This window comes from Pelecanus crispus, chromosome W (assembly GCF_030463565.1).
Source record: "Pelecanus crispus isolate bPelCri1 chromosome W, bPelCri1.pri, whole genome shotgun sequence".
NCBI lineage: Eukaryota > Metazoa > Chordata > Aves > Pelecaniformes > Pelecanidae > Pelecanus > Pelecanus crispus.
The window spans coordinates 17159098-17183569 of record NC_134675.1 but is presented as its reverse complement, the minus strand read 5'-3'; the positions used below and the strand labels follow the sequence as shown (position 1 = coordinate 17183569).

General features: G+C 39.6%; 1 protein-coding gene across 2 annotated transcripts in view; it reads right to left on the bottom strand.

Annotated features, from left to right (window-relative positions):
- The window catches only part of LOC142596463 (transcription factor RFX3-like), a 107193-nt gene that overhangs the window by 41510 nt on the left and 41211 nt on the right, over positions 1–24472 (bottom strand). For both annotated transcript variants that reach the window (XM_075725576.1, XM_075725577.1), the window contains exons 4-6: positions 13678–13752; positions 6614–6795; positions 5728–5847 (exon numbers count right to left, since the gene is read on the bottom strand). In XM_075725576.1, coding sequence (XP_075581691.1) covers positions 5728–5847; positions 6614–6795; positions 13678–13752 — 377 coding nt within the window. The remainder of the gene's footprint in view (positions 1–5727; positions 5848–6613; positions 6796–13677; positions 13753–24472) is intronic.

The window sequence follows — 24472 nt, the reverse complement described above, 5'->3', positions numbered from 1 at the left end:
AGCTGAACATGAGCCAGCAGTGTGCCCTTGCTGCAATGAAGGCCAATGATATCCTTGGCTGCATTAGGCAAAGCATTGCCAACAGGTGAAGAGACATGATCCTTCCCCTCTACTCAGCACTGGTGAGGCCACACCTGGAGTCCTGTGTCCAGTTCTGGGCTCCCTAGTACGAGAGACATGGACATACATGAGAGAGTCCAATGAAGGGCCATGAAGATGATTAAAGGACTGGAGCATCTCTCCTATGAGGAAAGGCTGAGAGAGCTGGGACTGTTTAGCATGGAGAAGAGAAGGCTCAGGGGGGATCTCATGAATGTATATGAATACCGGAAGGGAAGGTGCAAAGAAGATGGAGCCAGGATCTTTTCAGTGGTGCCCAGTGAAAGCAGAAGAGGCAATGGGCACAAGCTGAAACACAGGAGGTTCTGTCTGAACCTCAGGAAACACTTTTTCACTGTGAGGGTGACTGAGCATTGGAGCAAGTTTCCCAGGTAGGTTGTGGAGTCTCCCTCCTTGGAGATATTTAAAAGCCATCTGGACACGGTCCTGGCCAACCACCTCTAGGTAGTCCTGCTTGAGCAGGGAGTTGGACAAGATGACCTGCAGAGGTCCCTTCCAACCTCAACCATTCTGTGATTTTGTGATTCTGTGAATTCAATTATTGAAATATCCTGGCATTTCCTTCCCATAAACCATCTAGCAGCAGTATGTCAAAGGCAAACCAGCCTTCCATTTGGAAGTCTGAGCCATACAGCAGCTCCAGTTGAAAGGCAGGTCTATTACCTATATAGGTGAGGCAAGTCCCTACCTGTGCATTTCTTCTATTCCAGTACAAAGGTCCTTTAAATCTCTTGATCTGTGTCTGTTGTGTCCAAGCTACTGTCTCAGCTGGGAGATGGGACTGTTAGCAACAGTCATCTGTAGTTTACGTTTACTATTTTTTTATTTCTTATTGGAACAGAGAAGTAGCACTCCCATAGCTCATGTGTACCACAACGGGGACTCAGCAACTAGCAGCACCACCTCTGAATTAGCTCAATGATTGTTGCCACTCAACTGAAATTCTTGCCTGAAATCTCAGACCCTGTATTCAGGCCCATGTCAAACACCAAACACAAGCATACCTCTAGCAGGTCTTTGGATATATTAATGTTTGTGGTGGGTTAGCCTTGGCTAACAGTGAAACTCCCACTCAGCCACTCACACCACTCTGCCCCAGTGGGTCAGGTGGAGAAAATAGGAAGAACAGGAGCAAGAAAGCTCTCAGGTCAAGATAATGACATGAGATTGCTTACCAATTACCGTTGTGGGCAAAACAGACTCAACTTGGTTAAAATTAATTTATTGCCAGTTAAAATTAAAATGTAATTACTAATTTGGGTAGCAGGAAACAAAAAGACAAATATTAAAACACCCTCCCTCCTTTCCCAGGCTCAGCTTCTTCCATGCCTTCATTCCAGACTCCTCTTCTCCCTCCCTTGTTATTGCCACAGGTTACATGCAGTCCCTTCAGTGAGGCAATGAGCAGCTCAAGGAGGTGGGTGGGAGGGTGTTATGGTCAGTACATAACAGTATCTCTCTGCCACTCCTTCCTTCTCACACTTCTCCTCTGCTCCAGCATGGGTTCTGCACAGGCTGCAATTCCTTCATGAAATATCCAACTGCTCCAGCATGGTCTATTCCACAAGCTGCTATGTGAATACCGGTTCTGGTGCCATGGAGCACCTCCTCCCCCTCCTTCTTCTCTGCCCTTAGTGTTCGTACTGCTGTTTTTCACTCTTTTTTCCCCTCCTCCTCTGCTTGTCTGGTGTTTTTTTGCCCTGTCTTAAGTATGTTTTCACAGAGGCACCCCCAACTTCATTGATTGGCTCAACTTTGGCCTGCATTGGGTCTGTTGCCGAGCCAGATGGAACCAGCTGTGTCCAGCACAGGGCAGCCCCTTACCCACGACCAAAACCTTGCTACATATACCCAATACAATGTGACACAAGTAGGAAAGTTGCATGAGCTTTCAAATTAAGAAAGAATGAAGAAAAGTGATCTGTAGCATAAATTCAGCCTACGCTGTTTGTCAAGAAGTCAAGAAATAGAAGTGTCTATCCAATTAGATGTGATTGATGGAGGGGGGGGTAAAATTGATACAACTGAACAGAAAAAGCTAATACAGCTGACAGCTGATTCTAAAGGACAAAAGATAAATAACATTTCCCAATTTGAGTAATCAGAAGGGAGAAGGAAACATTTGTGATTCTTAAAATCTCTTTGCTCTGAATGTCTTCTAATAAGAGAATTATTGCACAGATGTTAAAACTTTTTTTATTTTTTAAATAAAATTAGAAACATTAATAAAACTGGAAAATAAGAAAGATTACTCTTAATCATTTAAACTATAGTATTAAGTCCTTTATCTCATGTTAAAACATGCTAGAGTTCTGAACACTGTAAGATAAATTTTATACAAATATACAGATATATACTAAACTTCTCAAATATATACTAAGCATGCTTCATAACTGTGGCAGAAGTCTTGGTTCGGAAATACACAGTGTTTAAAAAAAATGCAATGCAGCTTAATGCATGCTTTTGTTTGTTTGTTTGTTTTTCTTACATGTGGCGCACTCATCCTCCCCCCACCCCCGAAACCCTAACTTCTGAGGTCTAGTACATACATGAGAATCTTGATTTGCATTAAAATAAACAAGCAAATACATGGATATTTTCAAGCTTTCCCCCCCATACACATTTCAGGGGAAAATCTGACCAAACTGTATCCTAAAAACTGCAAAATAAGGATATCAACAGAAATAAAAAGTAAAAGTAAATATTTCTGCATTGCTAGAGAACAACAAAATTGTATTAAACATGCTAGAATAAGAAATACAGGTGGTTTATATATATATTTAAACTTTTATTTAAAATTACTACTATGATAAGCATATTCCAGTGTGATAAAAATATTATGCAAACATCTACTCTTGCTTTTAAAATGTTGTCGTGGTTTAGCCCCAGCCAGCAACTCAGTACCACGCAGCCGCTCGCTCACTCCCCCTACCCCGATGGGATGGGGGAGAGAATCGGAGGAGTAAGAGTGAGAAACACTCCTGGGTTGAGATAAGAACAGTTTAATAATTGAAATAAAGTAAAATAGTAATGCTAATAGTAACAGTATAATAATGGTAATAATAATAATGATACACGAAGCAAGTGATGCACAATGCAATTGCTCACCACCCGCCGACCGATACCCAGACAGTTCCCGAGCAGCGATCGCTGCTCCCCGGCCAACCCCCCCCAGTTTATATACTGAGCATGACGTCATATGGTATGGAATAGCCCTTTGGTCAGTTTGGATCAACTATTCTGGCTGTGCCCCCTCCCAGTTTCTTGTGCGCCTGGCAGAGCATGGGAAGCTGAAAAAGTCCTTGACTAGCATAAGCAGTACTCAGCAACAACTAAAAACATCAGCATGTTATCAACATTCTTCTCCTACTAAATCCAAAACACAGCACTATGCCTGCTGCTAGGAAGAAAATTAACTCTATCCCAGCCGAAACCAGGACAAATGTCTAGTTTTCCATCAAAAAATTTTAAGTCAAAAACTTCAAAGTTGGCAGTTTTTACACAAAACATTGCATAGATAACAGTAGGTTCATGAGTTCCCAATTTTTTCAATGAAAATTTCTAATTTTTCTGTTGAATAAACACCTCTTTTCTGAAAAGTATATTGGCATATCTTATTTTGCACAGAAAAAAGACAGTACTAAGTTTTTCACCTTGTAAATATCACACAGTCAGCCTAGCTCCTTGCTCTCTGCATTTCATCTATTTAGAATGCCTGGGATTTGGAAATGTATGTTACTGAAATCTTTGCACACCTGAACTGATTTAGGGGATGAACAAAGATCTTTACTTTATACAGATACTGTTGGGATGGAATAAATAAAACAGATCCACACTATTTTCATTAGTATCCAGTGAAAGGACAGAAGGCAATGGGCACAAACTGAAATACAGGAAATTCCGCTTAAACATAAGAAAATTTTTTCTTTTTTATTTTTACTCTAGGGGTGGTTGAACACTGAGACAGTTTGCCCAGGAAGGTTGTGGAGTCTCCATCTTTAGAGATATTCAAAACCTAAGTGTACACAGTCTTAGGCAAGCTGCTCTAGCTGATACTGCTTTGAGCTGGGGGGGGGTTGGACTAGACAATCTCCAGAAGTGCCTTCCAACCAAATGACATTTCCTGTTTTTCAATTTGTGCCTATTGCCCATTGTCCTGTCACTGGGCACTGCTGAGAAGAGTCTGGCTCAGTCTTTTACTCCCTCCCATCAGGTATTTATACACATGGATAAGATCCCTATGTTGTAGGAGTACTGATCTCTAGCTCAACCACAGCCATGCCTGTGGCTGGCTATGGATCCCATTGATCTGGACCCCAACCCATGGATTGGCTTTCTGGCTTGACCTTGGACCTGTCTTGCCACTAGGGACCTGCCCAGTGATCAATGGACTGTTTCTGACCCTGGGTATCCTCACCAGACCTGAGTCTGACTTGTGGACTGACTTCCTGGCTTGACCTTGGACCTGCCTCATCACCACAAATTTGTCTGATGATCTGGTCTCTTGGTTGAATCTGACTACCATCTCCAGGTCTGCCCTGTTCGCCTCACTTGGATACTGTGGGACTGGGCCCAGGCTGGTGAGACCCCTGCTGTGCTTATCATGATGCTCAACTCCCAACTCCTCATCCCTTAGGGAGAAGCCAGCCCTTGCTGCTCCCTGACAGGAAGACAGTGTTGAAAGCCTTGCTAAAGTCAATATAGACAATATCCATTGCTCTCCCCTCATCCACTGAGCTAGTCACCTCATTGTAGAAGGCTATTGGGTTTGTCAAGCATGATTTCCCCTTCGTAAGTCCATGCTGACAACTCCCAATAATCTTCTTGTCTTTCATGGGTGGCCTTTGGCTTTCCTAACACCATCCTTGCACACTCAGACAGTATCTCTATTCCTCCTGGGTTCCCTGACCCTGCTTCCACCTCTTGTATACTTTCTTTTTATGTTTGAGCTTTGTCAGGAGCTCCTTGTTCATCCATGCAGGCTTCCTGCCACCTTTGCTTGACTTCCTGCATGTCAGGATGGACCATTCTTTAGCTTTGAGGAGGTGATCATTGAAAAATCAACCAGCTCTCCTGGACCCCTTTGCCCTGTAGGACTGTCTCCCATGGGATTATTCCAAGCAGAGTCCAGAAGAGGTCCAAGTTTTCTCTCTTCAAGTTCAGGGTTTTGATACATCAGTTCTTGCCAGGAGGAGGAAATCAACACAAAGCTGAACCTAATCATAAGCTCTTTTATCATTTTATATATGTGCTGCTTAAAGTAATGAAAACGAACAACAGAATTTGAAATTCAAAGCTCCTATTACTTTTTTTCCAGCTTGTGGGAAAATAACCCAAGACCACCAAGAAGTGTCTGTTCAGAAGAATTGCATCATATTTTACTTTTATTATCACTTTTTTTTAAATTTATGAGTTTTTAGGTATGTGCTTTCTCATGTCTACGGATATCAGACTCCAGAGATATCAACTGCAGATCTGACAAACCTTTATTTTTCACAAGAGAAGTTAAACAATTTCCCTTAGAGCTTCAACTTTGCCACATAAATGAGGACAGGTAAGTCTCCAAGAACTAGAAATATGAAAACGTAGTTTCATTTAACACTGTACCTTTGTTTCTGCTGCATGGGTTGCTGTCTCATAGCCATATATTGCATGTCCTCTTGTAGCCGATTAAGGGGAGAATCTGGTTTGACACGAATCCCATAATAATGGTATTTGGAGTTCCCCCTTTATGAAAGAACAAAAATAACATTAGTTTTATGCATATACATCATACTTCACAATTTGCCTTGACTGGAAAGCAGTACATAAAAGTTAGGCTTGACTTTCCTCCCACTCTAGTATAAAACTGGTATAATTCCACCAGTTTCTGGAAATCAGTTCACTTATTTTCCAGCACTTGACCATTGGATTTCATTTAAATAGAATAAGGAAAGTAAAAACTAAATAAATGACTTATGCAGTTATGGTGAATAAAACGATTCCATAAATGGGGTATGCTTGTGAGTGAGTGAGGGTTTGTGTATATTTCACTAGTCAACTTCAGTCCTGATCAGCTGGAGAAGAACAACAGAATTGGGCTATCTGCATTCATGTTTATGTGAGTGCTATTGGTGTCTATGTGGGTGCTGGTAAAGGTGTTGCTCTGCATTAGCTTGTGTGGTTAGCTGTATTAGTGTCATGTGTGTGTTTATCTACATCTTTGGAACACATGTTCAGTCTCACTACTAGCTGGACCTGCAAATGGGAACAGCAGTAGTTGCATCCATTGGACTGAGATGGAAGATATCTGCATCTTAAGAGTACACAGAATCTGGCTATAGCAGACTGGGAGTCCCCTGGGTCTTGAAGACCACTGGATTTGGCAATTCCTTTAACAGTAAGGTTTTAAATATTTTTATTTGCTTGCTTGCTTGTTTTTAGCATACAAGCTTCACATTCACAATTATTATTGATATTTTCTATTATACTTTAAGATTTCATTAACGCAAACCTGGTTCCCAGTCTTCTGGTCCGTAATCCCATGAAGATTGACCGTATGAGTTTTCCAAAGGAGGCAGCATTGACTGGATCTAACTTGTGCTCCTGACAATGACGTAAGTAATGGTTGTAAAGGGTACTTCTGGGGAGACTCACTCCTTCTGCAGTTTCATAGTTGTCTAAAAGCCATTGGAGCTATATCAAATATGAAAGAGTGAACATATGTAAATTCAGTATTACTCTACTAAAAAAAAATCTTAATTGTACAACACAGACCTCTGATATTTTTTAGACGACTCTTAAGGCCTGTTTAATACAGTGACTTTGTTCCTCAAGCAAATATAATCTCTTTAAATCTCTTTCAATGCTAGATATGCCATGATGCCTTAGTATCTTTTAGAATTACAAGGAAATAACAAAACTTGTTGCACTTATGACCTCAGATAGCTCCACTTCTAAAAATATTTCAGATTCAGTACCATACATTAACATTTTATGAAGTTATTTGTGCTTTGGAGACAAACTGTTGGAACTCCAAGGAAATAAAATAATTGATGTAATTTATAATTGCAGTAAAAAAATAAAAAGAGTAAGTTAATACATTTTTAATTCCAGAATGTTATAGTATTTCTCTTCACCTGAAATTAAAAAAATACAAATGAGAAAACCCCCAGTACTTCATTTAACTGAATAGGCTTTATTTTCTTCCAAATACAGAGAAGAAACTATCAAATATAAGGTAACAAGCAATCTAGATGACATGAAAAATAACTGGTACATCTATAAAATATTATGGTCCCAATCCCTTTCTGTTGTAGCCTGTTTGCCTTTGACTTCAGAGGAACAGAATTGGTATTCTTTCTTTTTCCGTGTAATTTAACATAGAATTTTGGTGAGCAATTTTGGAAGCATGTAGGCAAACAGTTTCTAATACATCATTGTACCTTTGTATAGAACAAATAGTAACTAACATACACACAAACCCCAAGTAAAATGGTCACTTTAATGACATTTAACAGTATAGGAGAACAACAGAATAAAATGGAAATATTTTTATAGTGGTCATATGTAAATTCTGTGGTTTCATTTTTTTGGGGATGCTAACATTTTACCTAGCTGACACCCCCCTCCCGCCATGGTTTCATATCCTTGGAATTTCCCTTTAATTTCAGCTTGAATAATTCCCAAATTTTGTTTTCTGCTTGAATTTACTACTTAAGTAATTAAGAAAGTAATTATACCAAAATGGATCAGCATGAACATCTAAATTTTCCTGGTTCACAAATCTTACCAAAATTCTGGGCTTAGTTTGAGCATCCAATAAATCCCCAAGCCATGGATTTGTTTTTGGCATTTGGAACAAAATTTTATTCCAATATGCTGGAGCCTCACACAGTTGTATAATCCATTTCAATTTAGTCCACCAAAGCAATTAATATGACCAAGATATGTGTTTAAAGTACAGTAAAAGATATACAAAGTTTATGTGACATTTAATAGGCTACTCTGCAGGTTTATTTACTAATAGATCTCTGAACAAAATCTGTTCTACTAATGTTCAATATAACTTGTCATTTAAAGAACATGAATATCAATATTTTAATGCCCATTACTCATGAAATATGTTTCCACTCTGACCCTTCTTTATTGCAGAACTACTAGTAAAATTTAGATTATAATGAGTGTATTGGACATACAGTTCCGTTTAAGTCAGTTGTGAGCAATTTACCAAGCACAATACATGAAAAATTAAAAAAAAAAAAAAAATTAGGAAAACATTTACTCCAGACCTTTCAAAGACCATCTTCACGTTTACTTTCTTACAGAAATTATCACCAGAACTATCATGCTTAGGTTTCTAAACAAGAGCTCTATGTAAAGATGCAGGAGAAGCAAGATCTAACTGGTTCCCAGATGGATGCAGATAATGTTGCACTTGAAATAAGCATAACAAAAAAGTGCAGTTCATCATCCTTATATCAACTTGTAGATATAAACACATTATTAAAAAAGTCTTATCATTCACAAATGTATTTTATCTTGAACATTTACAATTCTGAAATAAAGCCTAGGAAAAATATTATTGTAAACTTTTACCTTTACTTGAGTGTATTAACAAAACCATTTCACTAATCACCTAAGTATATCTCAATTATGTCTTTCAACCTTTCCATTTAGTCTATACTAATTAGATTATGGAATATGAGCTATTTCTGTTTTACCTCACAAAGAAAAAAATGATTGACAAACAAACAAGATTATTTCCCAATTAACTTCTAAATATAGCATTAGACTTTTTTCCAGATGAATTAGAATTTATTAGGATTCATTTAAGTGCATTTTACTAATGATCTGTATTTGACAGATATTCATTCAACCACAGCTTGGCATTAGCCAACAATGGGAAAGCAAAATCCAAGATAAGTACAAAATAAGGATTTTTGCTCTAGGGTGAAGATATTTCAATAACAAAAACTTGAAGTGATTACTTGGTAGGTTACAGTCTGGAAAGAAGAGTGCCAATAGCTGAATACCATGTAAAAAGGTAAATAATCTGCAGACATGATAAAGTTATTGCAAACAACCTTAAACATATTTTTGTATTTGCAGAAATCTAATTCTGAAATTGAAATGTCCAGACTTTGATTTCTGACTTGTTGATTTATAATATTAACAACACTGAAATGGTATGAAATGGTTTACACAGAATGGGTAAATTGACACCAACTTCAATATTTAGAAAACATTAGACTATAAATTAGTTAATTCAATTGCATGCAGAAAAAAATCAGGAAAGGAAATAAAATAGAGGAAAATGAAAAAATCATTAAAATGAACATGTATTAACTTAGGCAACAAAACACCAGTTTAAGGAAGAAGATAGGACTAAAACCATATTTACTGTCCTTATTTGAGTCATAATTCAATAAACATTTTAAAAATAGGGAAAACATCCTGTAAGTTTGATCTGGGTTCCATTAATTTCTTCCAAAATGACAAAAGCTAGGAAAGAACAGTTATTACAGCAAGATGCAGGAGGCCTTTTTTTCACAGAATAAACAATAAATCCCTCTATTTGTCTTTCAGCAGTTTTGAAAATACCTCAAAACAGTTAAGAAACATCAGGATAAGACTACCATAACAGACAAATGCAAATCTCATTATAAGGAAGATATTTTCATAGAATCATAGAATGGTTTGGGTTGGAATAGACCTTTAAAGATCATCTAGTCCAACCCCCTGCCATGGACAGGGACACCTTTCACTAGATCAGCTCACTCAAAGCCCAATCCAACCTGACCTTGAACACTTCCAGGAATAGGACATCCACAACTTCTCAGGGAAACCTGTTCCAGTGTTTCACCACTCTCATCGTAAACAACTTCCTTCCTTATGTCCAATTTAAATCTACTCTCTTCCAGTTTAAACCATTGTCCCTTGTCCTGTCACTACAGGACCTGGTGAAAAGTCTCTCTCCATCTTTCTTAGAAGCCCCCTATTAAGGTACGTAAAAAAGCCCTTCTTGTCGTCTGACACAACACTGGCCAGTTTCAACTCTAATTGAGCTTTGGCCTTTTGTGCCTTCTCCCTGCATATATTACACAGCTCTGTAATCTTCCTGCGAAGCCTGACCTTGCTTCCAGAGATCATACAATTTCTTTTTCCTCTTGAGCTCCACGAGGAGTTCCCTGTTCAGCCAAGCTGGTCTTCTGCCCCGCTTGCTTGACTTGCGACACAATGGGATTGCCTGCTCCTGTGCTTTTAAAAGGTGGTTCTTAAAGACTGACCAGCACTCGTGGACTCCTAAGCCCTCAAAGGCAGATTCCCAGGGGATCTGCTAAGTAGCTCCCTGAGTAGCTTAAAGTTTTCTCTCTTGAAGTCCAGGGTAGCAACTCTGCTGTCCTTTTTTCTCATTACACTGAAAATTTTAAACTCAACCATTTCATGATCACTGTGGCCAAGACAGCCACCTACCATCACATCTCCCACGAATCCTTCTCTATTCGCAAACAACAAGCCTAGGAGGGCATCTTTCCTAGTTGGCTCACTGAGTACTTGTGACAAGAAGTTATCTCCCACAAACTTCAGTAATTTCCAAGACCTGCTTGTCACAGCAGTATGATATTCCCAGCTGATGCCTGGGAAGTTGGAATCTCCCATAAGGACAAGGGCTACTGATCCAGAGATTTCTCCTAATTGCCTATAGAATAACTCATCAGTGCTAACATCCTGGCTGGGTGATTGGTAGTAGACACCCACTACATCTCCTCTGTTTTCCATCCCCCTAATCCTCACCCAGAGGCTCTCCACCACATCACCGCTAACTGTAAAATCAAACCTCTCCTTACATATAGTGCGACACCTCCACCTCGCACGCCCTGCCTATCCCTCCTGAACAGCCTGTAGCCCTCCAACCCAGCACTCCAATCGTGGGACTCATTCCACCAAGTCTCACTAATAGCAATGATATCATAGTTCTGGGAACTAACCAACACTTCCAGTTCATCCTGTTTGTTTCTCATACTGCGTGTGTTGGTGTACAAGCATTTCAGATATGCTCCTGAGCCCTAAATCTAAATCCACCCTCTTTCAGTTTAAAACTGTTGCCCCTTGTCCTGTCACTACAGGCCCCGGTAAAAAGTCTTCTCTCTGCCCCCTTTATATATTGAAAGGTCGCAATAGGGGTTCCCTGGAGCCTCCTCTTCTCCAGGCTGAACAACCCCAACTCTGTCTGCCTTTCCTCATAGGAGAGGCGTTCCAGCCCTCTGATCATTCTTGTGACCCTCCTCTGGACCCGCTCTAACAGAACTGGATGCCCCAGAGCTGGACGCAGTACTCCAGGTGGGGTCTCACGAGAGCAGAGTAGAGGGGGAGGATTGACCTGCTGGTCACGCTTCCTTTTATGCAGCCCAGGATGCGATTGGCTTTCTGGGCTGTGAGCGCACGTTGCCGGCTCATGTCCAATTTTTCATCCCCCAGTATCCCCAAGTCCTTCTCCGCAGGGCTGCTCTCAATCCATTCATCCGCAGTCTGTACTGATGCTGGGGGTTGCCCCGACCCAGGTGCAGGACCTTGCACTTGGCCTTGTTGAACTTCATGAGGTTTGCATGGGCCCACTCCTCAAGCCTGTCAAGGTCCCTCTGGATGGCATCCCTTCCCTCTAGCGAATCAACTGTATCACTCAGCTTGGTGTCATCTGCAAACTTGCTGAGGGTGCACTCAGTCCCACTGTCTGTGTTGCTGATGACGATATTAAATAGTACTGCTCCCAATACGGACCCCTGGGGGACACCACTCGTTACCGGTTTCCACTTGGACATTGAGCCATTGACTGTAACTCTTTGGACGTGGCCATCCAGCCAGTTCCTTATCCATCTAACAGTCCGTCCATCAAACCCATATCTCTCCAATTTAGCGGCCAGAATGTTGTGGGGGACCATATCAAAGGCCTTACAGAAGTCCAGGTAGATGACATCCGTAGCTCTTCCCTTGTGCACCGATGCAGTCACTCCATTGTAGAAGGCCACTAGGTTAGTCAGGCACGATCTGCCCTTGGTGAAGCCGTGTTGGCTGTCTCTAATCGCCTCCCTGTCTTCCATATGCCTCGACATATCTTCCAGGAGGATCTGCTCCATGATCTTTTAACTAGTGCATGACACAGGAAATAGGGGAATACAGTTTTCTGATGTAGAAAAGCTTATCCTTTAATTCTTATTGTTTTCAGTGTGAAGATTCTGGACTTCTTTGTCAGATTCAAGGCAGACATCAATTCTTTATATATCTAAGTTTTAAGACAGTTTTTTGGCATTTTGAAAAAAAAACTTATTGTCCATTTAATTATGATATTAAAATAACTTTAGCATATTTCTAGGTTGTCTTAACATCAAAACAATTATTTTAAAAGCAACCAAAATGTTCTAAAATTTCTTCTTCACATTTTACAGAATTCAGTTTCCCTCACACAATTTTAGCATTCTCTAAGAAAAGTGAATTCTCTTCCAAGAAATTGTAGTGGCTCCTGCTGTCTTTTTCTACCATGATGATAAACTTTGACAAAACAATTTTGGTTTTGACCTCCATATTACCACATTCGGGGCGGGGGGGGGGGGGGTGTCAACAAATCAAAATAAGTGTATAGCCTCTATCCAATATACTCATACATATCACAATCAATATTTACATTTCTCTGGTAAAGGAATGCAAGGATCTGAAAAAATATGTAAGTTTATGTTGGTTAGTAAGGCTGAGAAGGAAAAAGGATGCAGTATGTCTAGAAATTTAGCAGCATTAAAAAATGCAAAACTATTTATTATTTATATATTGCAACTGAAGAAAAAAACATGTTTACATAACATTTCGAGAAAGACTAGCACTGTTTAAAAACAAACTGAAGATTAAACTTTGAGCCTTTCTCCTTTACCTAAAAGTTATATTTAAGGGCTTTACCACTATATTTGCAACCATCTTTTTATGCAAATATCTTCAGCTTTCTCTTATGGAAAATTCCTAACTACACAATTTGCAAAGACAGAGCAAAGCAAGAGGCAGAAGAATAAAACATATTAGAGACTAACAAATCATTTTAATTTTTTTTATCTCATCAAGTGGATCTTCAGAATTCTTATCTTATAAAAAACTTATTCAGAATAATAGAAATATTTTAAAAGAAATCTAAAGAATATTTTTTATTCAAAGTGTGTGCTGATTCTTTCCCCCTTCACCTGCTCCTAAATTATTATATCCGGTACACAAAATGTAGAAAATTATTTTAAAATGTCAAACCCAGACTACTTAATTATTTGATTATTATTTTTACATTTACATTAGGACCTGCAGAACAGGCAAATACGTTAAGCTGTGTTAACACAATACAGAACCTAGAAAAGAAATACACTCCACAATATCTCATGACACTTAACCTGACAATATATAGTGACAGAAGATGTAGATTACAAGCAACTAAAATGGAAAGATTAAAAGCAAAAAGCAGAAATAAATTAAAACAAACATTTAGAGGCAGGCTAAGCATGCAGAACAAGCAAGAGATTAGCTTTCATGAAAGAAGAGACAACTTACATGGCTGTTGAGAAGAGAGCTTCTGTGAGTAGAAAGACCATCAGACTTTTGTAGTGTCTCAATCGCCATTTCAATCTGATAATAGATGTCATTAAAAAATGACTCAAGACAAGACAGTAAAAAAGGCTGATCAGAAAAATTCTGATAGATTGCCTTAAGTTCAACAGAAATATCTAGTTCAGTCATGGCTAAGGGATATTTTCTACTTAAAGGCCTCATCCTGAAGTCCCCATGAAGGCAAACCTCCTCAGTGAAGTCAGGGAGGCATTTTGCTTGCATATATACTGCAGGATCCCACTTTCAAAGTCCAGTTTACCTTCCTCCCTGCTCATGAAATAAGAGAAGTGGATTTACCAGTAAGCTACATTGCAAACAGTAAAAATTACTGAACAATCAATGTTTTCAATAAAAGAAAAAAAAATCCCAGAATAAAATACTAAGAAAGGCCTCAACGTTTCTTCCTCCAAGTATTTGAGAAAGACCTGTGCACACTTTGAATGTGAATTAGAAACAAAATTTCTGCTCTCTGCAACCATAGAGAAAAATCTCAGTCATTCAGTAGGTTTTGTGCCATTAGTTTCATTGGACAGGATATCACCCCTACAGCCTGTCAGAGCATTCTTTGAATATCCAGAGCTCTCAAAGTAAATTAAAATTGGAGGTTTACACAGACAGTGAGATCCATCCTTAAAAAAAGAAAAAAAAAAAACCAGATGGGTTCAGAATAATATTTTTAAAAGAAAAAGGATTATATACCACTAATTATACAGTAGCATTACTCCTAATACAAATGTGTAAAGACAACCATACCCATTCCCATTCTTCCCCCCCGTATTAATACATCTTTTGATTTAATTCTATAATGACAGTATTAAAAATAAAATTACAATCTAACTGTAGTTTAGCTGCAGATCTAGAATAGCAAAAACATTGAAAGTGATAGAGACAATGGGATGTACAGTAAAAGAAGGCACATAATTAGCCACATTAAATGGAAAAAACACAAAAGCAATGGAAAACCATCTATACATTTAAAACCACTTATTCTCCCTGTAGACAGTTTTTAAATAAGTCTTCCCTATCCTTCGTTAATTATTACAGTATTATCCAAAGAGTTTATGCTGGTAAATTACACTACTAAAATGAGTTCACTCAATATACAGCACAAAACTGGAAAATATTTCAGATTATATTTTGATTAGTGCATAAATACAATTTGCTTTCCCCTTTTTATAAGCTAATCAAATAGTATTTTTACTGTAGTAATTCTCAATGAAAAAGGAAGTCTTTCTTACAACTGTCTAATATTAGTAATATAAGCCTTTTTATAAAAGCATACAAGTATCTGATTAGTATGTAAGAAAATATACTTCAGTATTACAAAAATAATGTTTAAATCCAGAGTTTTTTCTTGCTTCAGTGGAAAAAACTATTAGGTCAAATTATTCAATCAGACAGAAAAGGTCAAATTTAAAAGGATACAGCATGCTAAAAATTAAAAGGTTAAGATTTCATCATGCTAAGATCAACTTACTATATACTGCAACCATAGACTCTCCCATCTTAACATGATATTATAACATGATACATAATATGAATAATTCTGAATCTTATTCCACTGTTTGATGATACCTTGTCTACAGCAGTACTACAGGACTGAAGTCCTGCCTCCTGCTGCTCATTCCAGCTACTACACTACCCTCTCACTTCACTGAGACAAGTTTTTGTGGCCTGTTCAAAGAACCACTCCTTTAAAATCGTAAATGTGTGTGGGTATATATATAAACACTTCCCTACTTTGGCAACAGCATGGCACTACAAACACTTGAGGGAACAAGGCACTGGGGAATATATGTGAATATATGTCACCAATATTGCCACTGAAGACAATATATCTGTGGCAACAGATCCATAGATTTTAAGATCAGAGATCTTAATGATTATTATGATCAGCTTGTCTTATTTTTTGAATAATGTAGGTCAAGAAGTGTTTATTACCACTAAAATTGACCATTAATTATTTCATCAGTCTCATGACGTATTACTGAACTAGAGCAGGTCTTTCAGAAAGACATCTATATTTAAAGTGATAAGTATTCACCATATTATAGAATCATAGAATCATAGAATTGTTTAGGTTGGAAAAGACCTTTAAGATCATCCAGTCCAACCATTAACCTAAGATTACCAAGTCCACCACTAAACCAATTAAGGGTAGAGTAGCAATTTCATGTTTCCTGGCTTGGTGGCTGGATTGTTTTTAATGAAAGTAAAAACTAGGAATCATTAAGGTTGGAAAGGACCTCCAAGATCATCAGTCCAACCATCAACCCAACACCACCATGCCCACTAAACCATGTCCCAAAGTGCCACGTCTACACATTTTTTGAACACTTCCAGGGATGGTGACTCCACCACCTCTCTGGGCAGCCTGTTCCAATGCTTGACTACCCTTTCCGTGAAGACATTTTTCCTAATATCCAATCTAAATCCCTCCTGGCGCAGCTTGAGCCCATTTCCTCTTGTCCTATCGCTAACTACGTGGGAGAAGAGACCAACACCCACCTCGCTACAACCTCCTTTCAGGTAGTTGTAGAGAGCGATAAGGTCTCCCCTCAGCCTCCTCTTCTCCAGGCTAAACAACCCCAGTTCCCTCAGCCACTCCTCATAAGATAAGACCTGTGCTCCAGACCCTTCACCAGCCTTGTTGCCCTTCTCTGGACACGCTCCAGCACCTCAATGTCCTTCTTGTACTGAGGGGCCCAAAACTGGACACAGTATTCAAGGTGCAGCCTCACCAGCGCCGAGTACAGGGGGACAATCACCTCCCTGCTCCTGCTGGCCACACTAGTCCTGATACAAGCCAGGATGCTGTTGGCCTTCTTGGCCACCTGGGCACACTGCTGGCTCATGTTCAGCCGGCTGTCGACCAGCACCCCCAGGTCCTTTTCAGCCAGGCAGCTTCCCAGCCACTCTTCCCCAAGCCTGTAGTGTTGCATGGGGTTGTTGTGACCCAAGTGCAGGACCCGGCACTTGGCCTTGTTGAACCTCATACAGTTGGCCTCGGCCCGTCGGTCCAGCCTGTCCAGGTCCCTCTGCAGGGCCATCCTACCCTCGAGCAGATCGACACTCCCACCCAGTTTGGTGTCATCTGCAAACTTACTGAGGGTGCACTCAATCCCCTCATCCAGATTGTTGATAAAGATGTTAAACAAAGACTATTCTAGTGTAACCTGTTCCAAAAGTAATTATTTTCATTATTAAACATTTTGTACATTATTCCTTCTCTAAATTTTGATGAGTTGCATTTTGAGCTTTACCTGCTACTGAAATATCTCTTTACTATCAGAAAACTTTTTCCCATGGAGGCACCTAGCCATAGACAAAGCATCTCTTCACATTCTCTTGCATGTAAATAACAGAGGCTTAACTTGAAGGCAGATTTTCCAGACAGTGAATCATTTGTCTTGCTCATTTTGAAAACTCCCAGCTACTTCTGGGTTGTCTCTCATTCCAATGTATTTTATTTTTAAAAATCTCAAGCTTCTAGTAAGCTTGGGTCCTCAGGCTTTCAAAATGTTCTATGTGAAACAGGCCCCTGCATGTGCGGGAAATGCCAGCTACTTTAATGGCAAGTTATTCATGTGCAGAATCTGTTCCTTCAAGCTTTTAAGTTCAAAGTTAGGGCCAGGAACTTAGACTTTGGTTCTGGAAAAAAAGGAGCATGAACTTAAGTTCACCTATATTCAGAGAAGCATTTAAGAATATATCCCAAATTAAATAGGGATTATCCTGAATAGTGGTGTTGTTTTTTAAATTGTAGCCTTGACATTTTGGAAAAATTATGAAAATAAATTTAACATTTTAAATTATATTCTATACATATAGAGATTAATTAATCGCATTCCTTACATTTCTAAGGACAAGCAGTCAGAAGTTACAGGCATATTTACAACTGGAGTGCTAAATGACAAAAAAAAGAACACATCCATCTGTTTGAATGTGTGATCAGTCATACATTTCTTCTTTTTAAAAGACTAATTCAATACGGAAAGACATTTATTAAAATGTTTTGACTGATAACTGAAAAAAGTTATCATTCCCACAGCAACCCCAACCAAACCATGTTAAAAATATCTGCATTAGTAATTACTAATGCATATAATTATCAGTATACATATTAATATAAACATGGGGGGGAAATTACAGCATGATAATTATAGGAATTGTGATTTTAGACTTCTCCATCAGTTCACTCAGTTTGCCACCTAAAATGCTAATTTATTATCTGCCATAGTCATTAATGGTTAAGAAGGGTATAACTTTTCTGTGGATAATAAATTTAAAACAGCGATTATTATACATGTCAACTAAAACCTACAACGTTCCATCTTTATGTAATCTTATTAACTGTTCCTGTTAGTTTAAGTCTTATTGTCCATTAACATTTTATCAGATGAACATATACATTAATGTCTCAGAAGCCTTTATAGTATATACATAGAACAACACTTAACAATCCCAAATGCACTTTGAAAAACTGCCTTCCCAAAAGTCAATGGCAAAGAAATATTACTTTCTTAATGATTCAAGTAATTGACCCAAAATACTTAAGTTCTTCTGAGGAGGTCAGGACATAAGGAAAAAAAAATTCCTTAGAAGTTTAAGCTCTGAGGTACTGAAATTAACATGGACATCCTCCAATTCATTATCTATATTTGTTTGCATTTCTAAACCCCTCTTCACTGACAATAAAACAGGCTGCTTTTGGTGATATCTTAAAGTTTAATACATTTGCTGCCTCATGTCCGAATGAAGTCCATGTCTCTACACAGGCACCTATTTTTAACTTTATCTGCTTCCTTTTATTTTTATCTGCTATATCTTTAGCACCTTTTAACTTATCTGCTTCAAAAATGTTGCCATTGTAGGCTTTAAACCAAGTGAAATACTAAAGAAGTTTTCATCAAAGAAATTCTTCATCATTGTGAAGAAATTACTAATTCATCAAATGTATATTAGAAAAATTAAATTCAGCACAGCTAATTAAGCCTTGGGTACTAGTGATAACTGTGTGATAGTGAAATGGTACAGACTCAAAAATCTCCCCAAATCTTTGTCAAGCTTACTTAGGATTTCTAGAACAGGCACACTCCACTGAACTCCTAAAAAACACATAGCAAGAACCATACACTTCCACAATAGTTAGTCCCATCAGGAAATCACGACTGAGAAACAAAAAAGAAAGTTCAGATAATTATTTTTAAAAATTCAGAAAAAAATATGACAAGACAGAGTTGGCAAGAGATGAACTGCCACTTTTAGAACAAACTGGCTATTTAGACACACAGGAATCCACTTCTCTAGAAAAGTGCTAACACCATGCCACTGAGAACTGGAATGTTATGATAGCAGTCAGTGGCTAGTCATGTTTGACCTACTTTAAACATTTTCACAGAAAAAAAGAAAAGGAACAGACAGAAATTCACCTCAGGGATTCAGAGGCAACTCAAATATAAAATTTTGAATACCTCAGAAACAAAAAAGTCATTGTATTCCTTTGGCCAATTTTTAATAATGAGAACAATACATTTGAATGTATTTTAATTCCAACAACATTTCAACTTGATTTCTGTTATAGTTCTCTACTGAAAATTATTAAATCAATTGTATCAGAGTTTTCCATAAGAGTGTATTGGGTTTACATGGCAAGGTTTTGGTAGATGTGGAGGGTGCAGGGATGGCTTCTGAGATGAGACACCAGAAGCTGCCCCCATGTCAGACAGAGCCAGTTCCAGCCGGCTCCAAGACGGACCCGCTGCTGGCCAAAGCTCAGACAATCAGCGACGTTGCTAGTGCCTCTGTGAGAACATATTTAAGAAAGGGTAAAAAACACTGCCGAACAGCAGCTGGGAGAGAGGAGTGAGAATATGTGAGAGAAACAGCCCTGCAGACACCAAGGTCAGTAAAGAAAGAGGGAAGGAGGTGCTCCAGGCGCCGGAGCAGAGAATCCCCTGCAGCCCCTGGTGAAGACCATGGTGAGGCAGGTTGTTCCACTGCAGCCCATGGAGATCCACAGTAGAGCAGATATCCACCTGCAGCCCGTGGAGAGGAGCCCATGCTGGAGCAGGTTTTCTGGCAGGACCTGTGACCCAGTGGGGGACCCACGCTGGAACGGTCTGTTCCTTAAGGACTGCACCCCATGGAAAGGACCCATGCTGGAGCAGTTCTTGAAGAACTGCAGCCTGTGGGAAGGACTCACGTTGGAGAAGGTCGTGAAGGACTGTCTCCTGTGGGTTGGACCCCACACTGGAGTAGGGGAAGAGTGTGAGGAGGAAGGAGAGGCAGAGACAAAGCGTTATGAACTGACCGCAACCCCCATTCCCCATCCCCCTGCACCGCTCAGGGGGAGGAGGAGGTAGAAGAGTCAGGAGTGAAGTTGAGCCCGGGAAGAAGGGAGGGGTGGGGGGAAGGTGTTTTTAGATTTGTTCCTATTCCTCATTATCCTACTCTGCTTAATTGGCAATAAATTACAACAATTTCCCCAAGTCAAGTCTTTTTGCCTGTGAAAGTGTGGTGGGTTGACCTTGGCTGGCCTCCAGGTGCCCAGCAAGCCGCTCTAACACTCCCCTTCCATCAACAACACAGGGGGAGGAAAATATGATGAAAAGCTTGTGGGTTGAGATAAGGACAGGGAGATCACTCACCACCGGCAAAACAGACTGTTGAGGACTGGGAGTGAGAGCAGCTTGGTGGGCACCTGGTGGCTAGGTCAACCCACCACAAAGAGTTATTTCAGAAACAATTTGTTTGTTTGTTTGCAATTAATACACTAAATGTAACGTGCTGATAGTTAATATAGTTATGTGATCTACTGAATATATTGAGGCAAAACTAGAAACAAAAGACTAGGTGCTACAGGGCTTTCTAAATTTATTTCTTTTAACACAATTTAATTTAAATTTTTTAACACAACAAAAGCTAATGGTTGAAAGCTAGAGAGAAATAAGCAACATAAGCAGATGAGGCCAGAATGTAAATGGTGCAAGTGTGACTGACCTTAGTCTCGTGGGGATTTTCTGGACATACTGTGGGGGCTGTATGGGGCTCACAGGGGCAGAGTAGGACATATATGTACTTCTGTCTACTGTGCAACACTGAAACTTATCTCTTTCTGGAAGGGCTAGGGAGAAGCCGTGATGCTTCACAGCTATGGAGCAGAAAGAAGCAGGAGGCAGAGTCTTGGGGGACAGAGGTTAATGAGAGTACAAGACCCCCAAATCCTCTAATCTTACCACCCCACTAGTTAATTCATAACTGACCAACATTTTTAGCAGTGGTAGTAATGACCATTTGAATTACTGATTAAACAGATTATTCATCTTTTTGTGTTTGGAAACCAAGACTGAATGCCTTTTTTCACCAAACAAGTCAATGTGCTGAGAAGATTTGAATAAAAATGTCAGGCCTGTATGATTAAAAGGTCAGACTAGATGATTTAATATTCCAATGTAACATAAAGATCTATGCATCTCTGATTTTTTTATCTGAAGCAGTTTGTTCATCCTAGGACGAATCCAGCTACATAAAAAGTGTGCTGCCAATTACCAGAGGGGTGAGGGAGCAGACAAGGAAAAAAATTCCTTTACCTGGAAAGAGACTGACTGAACAAATAAAATCTTAAATTACTTTCCAAATCACAACCACTCCAGCCTAAAATAAGGCTATGGAAGTTTACACATTTTTATATATTTTTTTGCTCTTAAAATAACTGTAGTACTTCCACCAAAATTATATTATCAGGATATGACATTACTATTGGGCTGCTTTATTTGCAGATGTTATTCTTTTTCTCCCACTCCATTATCAGATGGTTTATTTTAGGAAGGTACCATGCTTTCTTTTACATCAGAAGAATGCTTAGCACACTGTACTTTGTACCAGGAGTATTAATTAATTAATTAGTATTAATTAATTAATTCATATTGACTTTGTTTCTATTTCCATGTACCCTTTGATCTGCACAAGCATGACTGAAATAGGATAAATTTCTGAGTCAAGAGTTCCTATGGTTAGCGATGACTGATGAATAACAGTGATTGCAGATCAAGCCTAACGCTTGTTAGAAAAAACAGAACTAATGGATGGGAGCTCCTCCCTGGCTGACAAGCATACTACATTTTTTTAATTTAATAACTATATACACATTTTGAAAGTTTTGACATTTGGAAACACTGATAATAGAATTTGAATTTTATCAGAACAGTCCTTAAGACATTTGCATTTGGTAAAAAGTGCAGGGTGATTTAAATTCTGTCATTTATAGGGCAGATAATTTTCTAATTAATCTTTGCTGTAGCTGACTACCCTCTGACAGTAACTGTCAGTAACCCACCCAGACTCATCCTTCAAGTAGGATACAACATGTAATATAATTTCAAATTGCCAACCAATTAGGGCAAATCGCTCCTCCTACAATCTATAAGTAGAATTATCAGGAAGAGCTAAAATCTTATCAATATTACAATTAATTTGCTAGTTACAAAAATTTACTTATTTGATTAGTGAGGGTGAATAAAACAAAATGAAGTTGTTTGTTGTAAACACTGAAACAGAACTAAATCTTAATATGGTAAAAGTGTCAGAGGTTATAATAAGCCCATGCCTGGTTCATTTGTCACCATGTGAAAATTATCCAAAATTAATTCAAAAGATTTTAATACATTTGCTGAGTATTACATTAGGAAGCAGGCCTGGCTACATATTATTGTGATCTCTTAAATTCTCTATACAAGTATGGAAAAATATTATGATGGTGCAGGTAGGATGAGGATTAAAAGTGAAATGAGCTCTAGCTATATCAGGTACAAAGCAAAGAAAAATTTAATTGCTGTGTTGCTCTAGTTTGCCTGGTTTATTTATACCTTCCAGTAAATTTAAAACTGAGTATGTGTTTAAAATCACAGTTTAAGCTGAACTGTTTAGGTTTCAATTGACTCTTGCTTGTACGAGCTGAACCCTATATATCAAGAGCCTAAAATTAATTAGAGATGTCAAGAACTAATTAGACATCTCAAGACTGGTGGCAGCCTGGGCTGCATTGATCATGCCCTGGTGGAATTCACAATCTTGAGGGATATGGGCCAGGTGAAAAGTAGACTCAGGACTCTGAATTTTAAGAGCACAAACTTTCAGTTGTTTAAGGAACTAGTGGATGGGACCCACCCTGGGAAAATGCCCTGAGAGATAAAGGAGCTGAACAGAGCAGGCAGCTCTTCAAGGACGTTTTTCTTAGAGTGCAAGTGCTCTTGATTCCCACATGCAAGAAATCAAGCAAGAAAGGCAGGAAAGAAGCATGGCCCAGTAAGGACCTCCTGGTCAAAATAAAGTTCAAAAAGCAAATGCACTGGCAGTGGAAGCAGGAACATGTATTCTGGGAAAAATATAGGGATGCTTCCAAGAGGTATAGGGATAGGATCAGGAAAGCTAAGGCACAGCAGGAACTGAATTTGGCAGGGAATGAGAAGAATAATAAGAAGGGCTTCTATAGGTACGTTGGCCAGAAAAGGAAGACTGAATAAAATGTATCCCCCCGACCTCAATAAATAGAACAGGAGAAATGGTGACAATGGACATGGAAAAGGCTTAGGTACTCAGCAATTTCTTTCCCTCAGTTTTCAATGAAAAATCTCTCTTCCCACATCTCTCAAGCCCCTGAACCTCAAGGCAGGGACTGGGGGGATGAAGTCCCACCCATCGTAGGAGAAGATCAGGTTCGAGACCACCTGAGGAACCTGAGCATACGCAAGTCCTTGGGACCCGACGAGATGCGTTCCAGGGTCCCGAGGGAACTGGCTGACGTGGTAGCCAAGTCACTCTCCATCATATTTGAGAAGTCATGGCAGTCAGACTACGTCCCCGGTGACTGGAAAAAGGGAAACGTTGCACCCATTTTTAAAAAGGGTAGAAAGGAAGACCCTGGGAACTACATACCAGTCAGCCTCACCTCCGTGCCCGGTAGGATCATGGAGCAGATCCTCCTGGAAGATATGTCGAGGCATATGGAAGACAGGGAGGCGATTAGAGACAGCCAACACGGCTTCACCAAGGGCAGATCGTGCCTGACTAACCTAGTGGCCTTCTACAATGGAGTGACTGCATCGGTGCACAAGGGAAGAGCTACGGATGTCATCTACCTGGACTTCTGTAAGGCCTTTGATATGGTCCCCCACAACATTCTGGCCGCTAAATTGGAGAGATATGGGTTTGATGGACGGACTGTTAGATGGATAAGGAACTGGCTGGATGGCCACGTCCAAAGAGTTACAGTCAATGGCTCAATGTCCAAGTGGAAACCGGTAACGAGTGGTGTCCCCCAGGGGTCCGTATTGGGAGCAGTACTATTTAATATCGTCATCAGCAACACAGACAGTGGGACTGAGTGCACCCTCAGCAAGTTTGCAGATGACACCAAGCTGAGTGATACAGTTGATTCGCTAGAGGGAAGGGATGCCATCCAGAGGGACCTTGACAGGCTTGAGGAGTGGGCCCATGCAAACCTCATGAAGTTCAACAAGGCCAAGTGCAAGGTCCTGCACCTGGGTCGGGGCAACCCCCAGCATCAGTACAGACTGCGGATGAATGGATTGAGAGCAGCCCTGCGGAGAAGGACTTGGGGATACTGGGGGATGAAAAATTGGACATGAGCCGGCAACGTGCGCTCGCAGCCCAGAAAGCCAATCGCATCCTGGGCTGCATAAAAGGAAGCGTGACCAGCAGGTCAATCCTCCCCCTC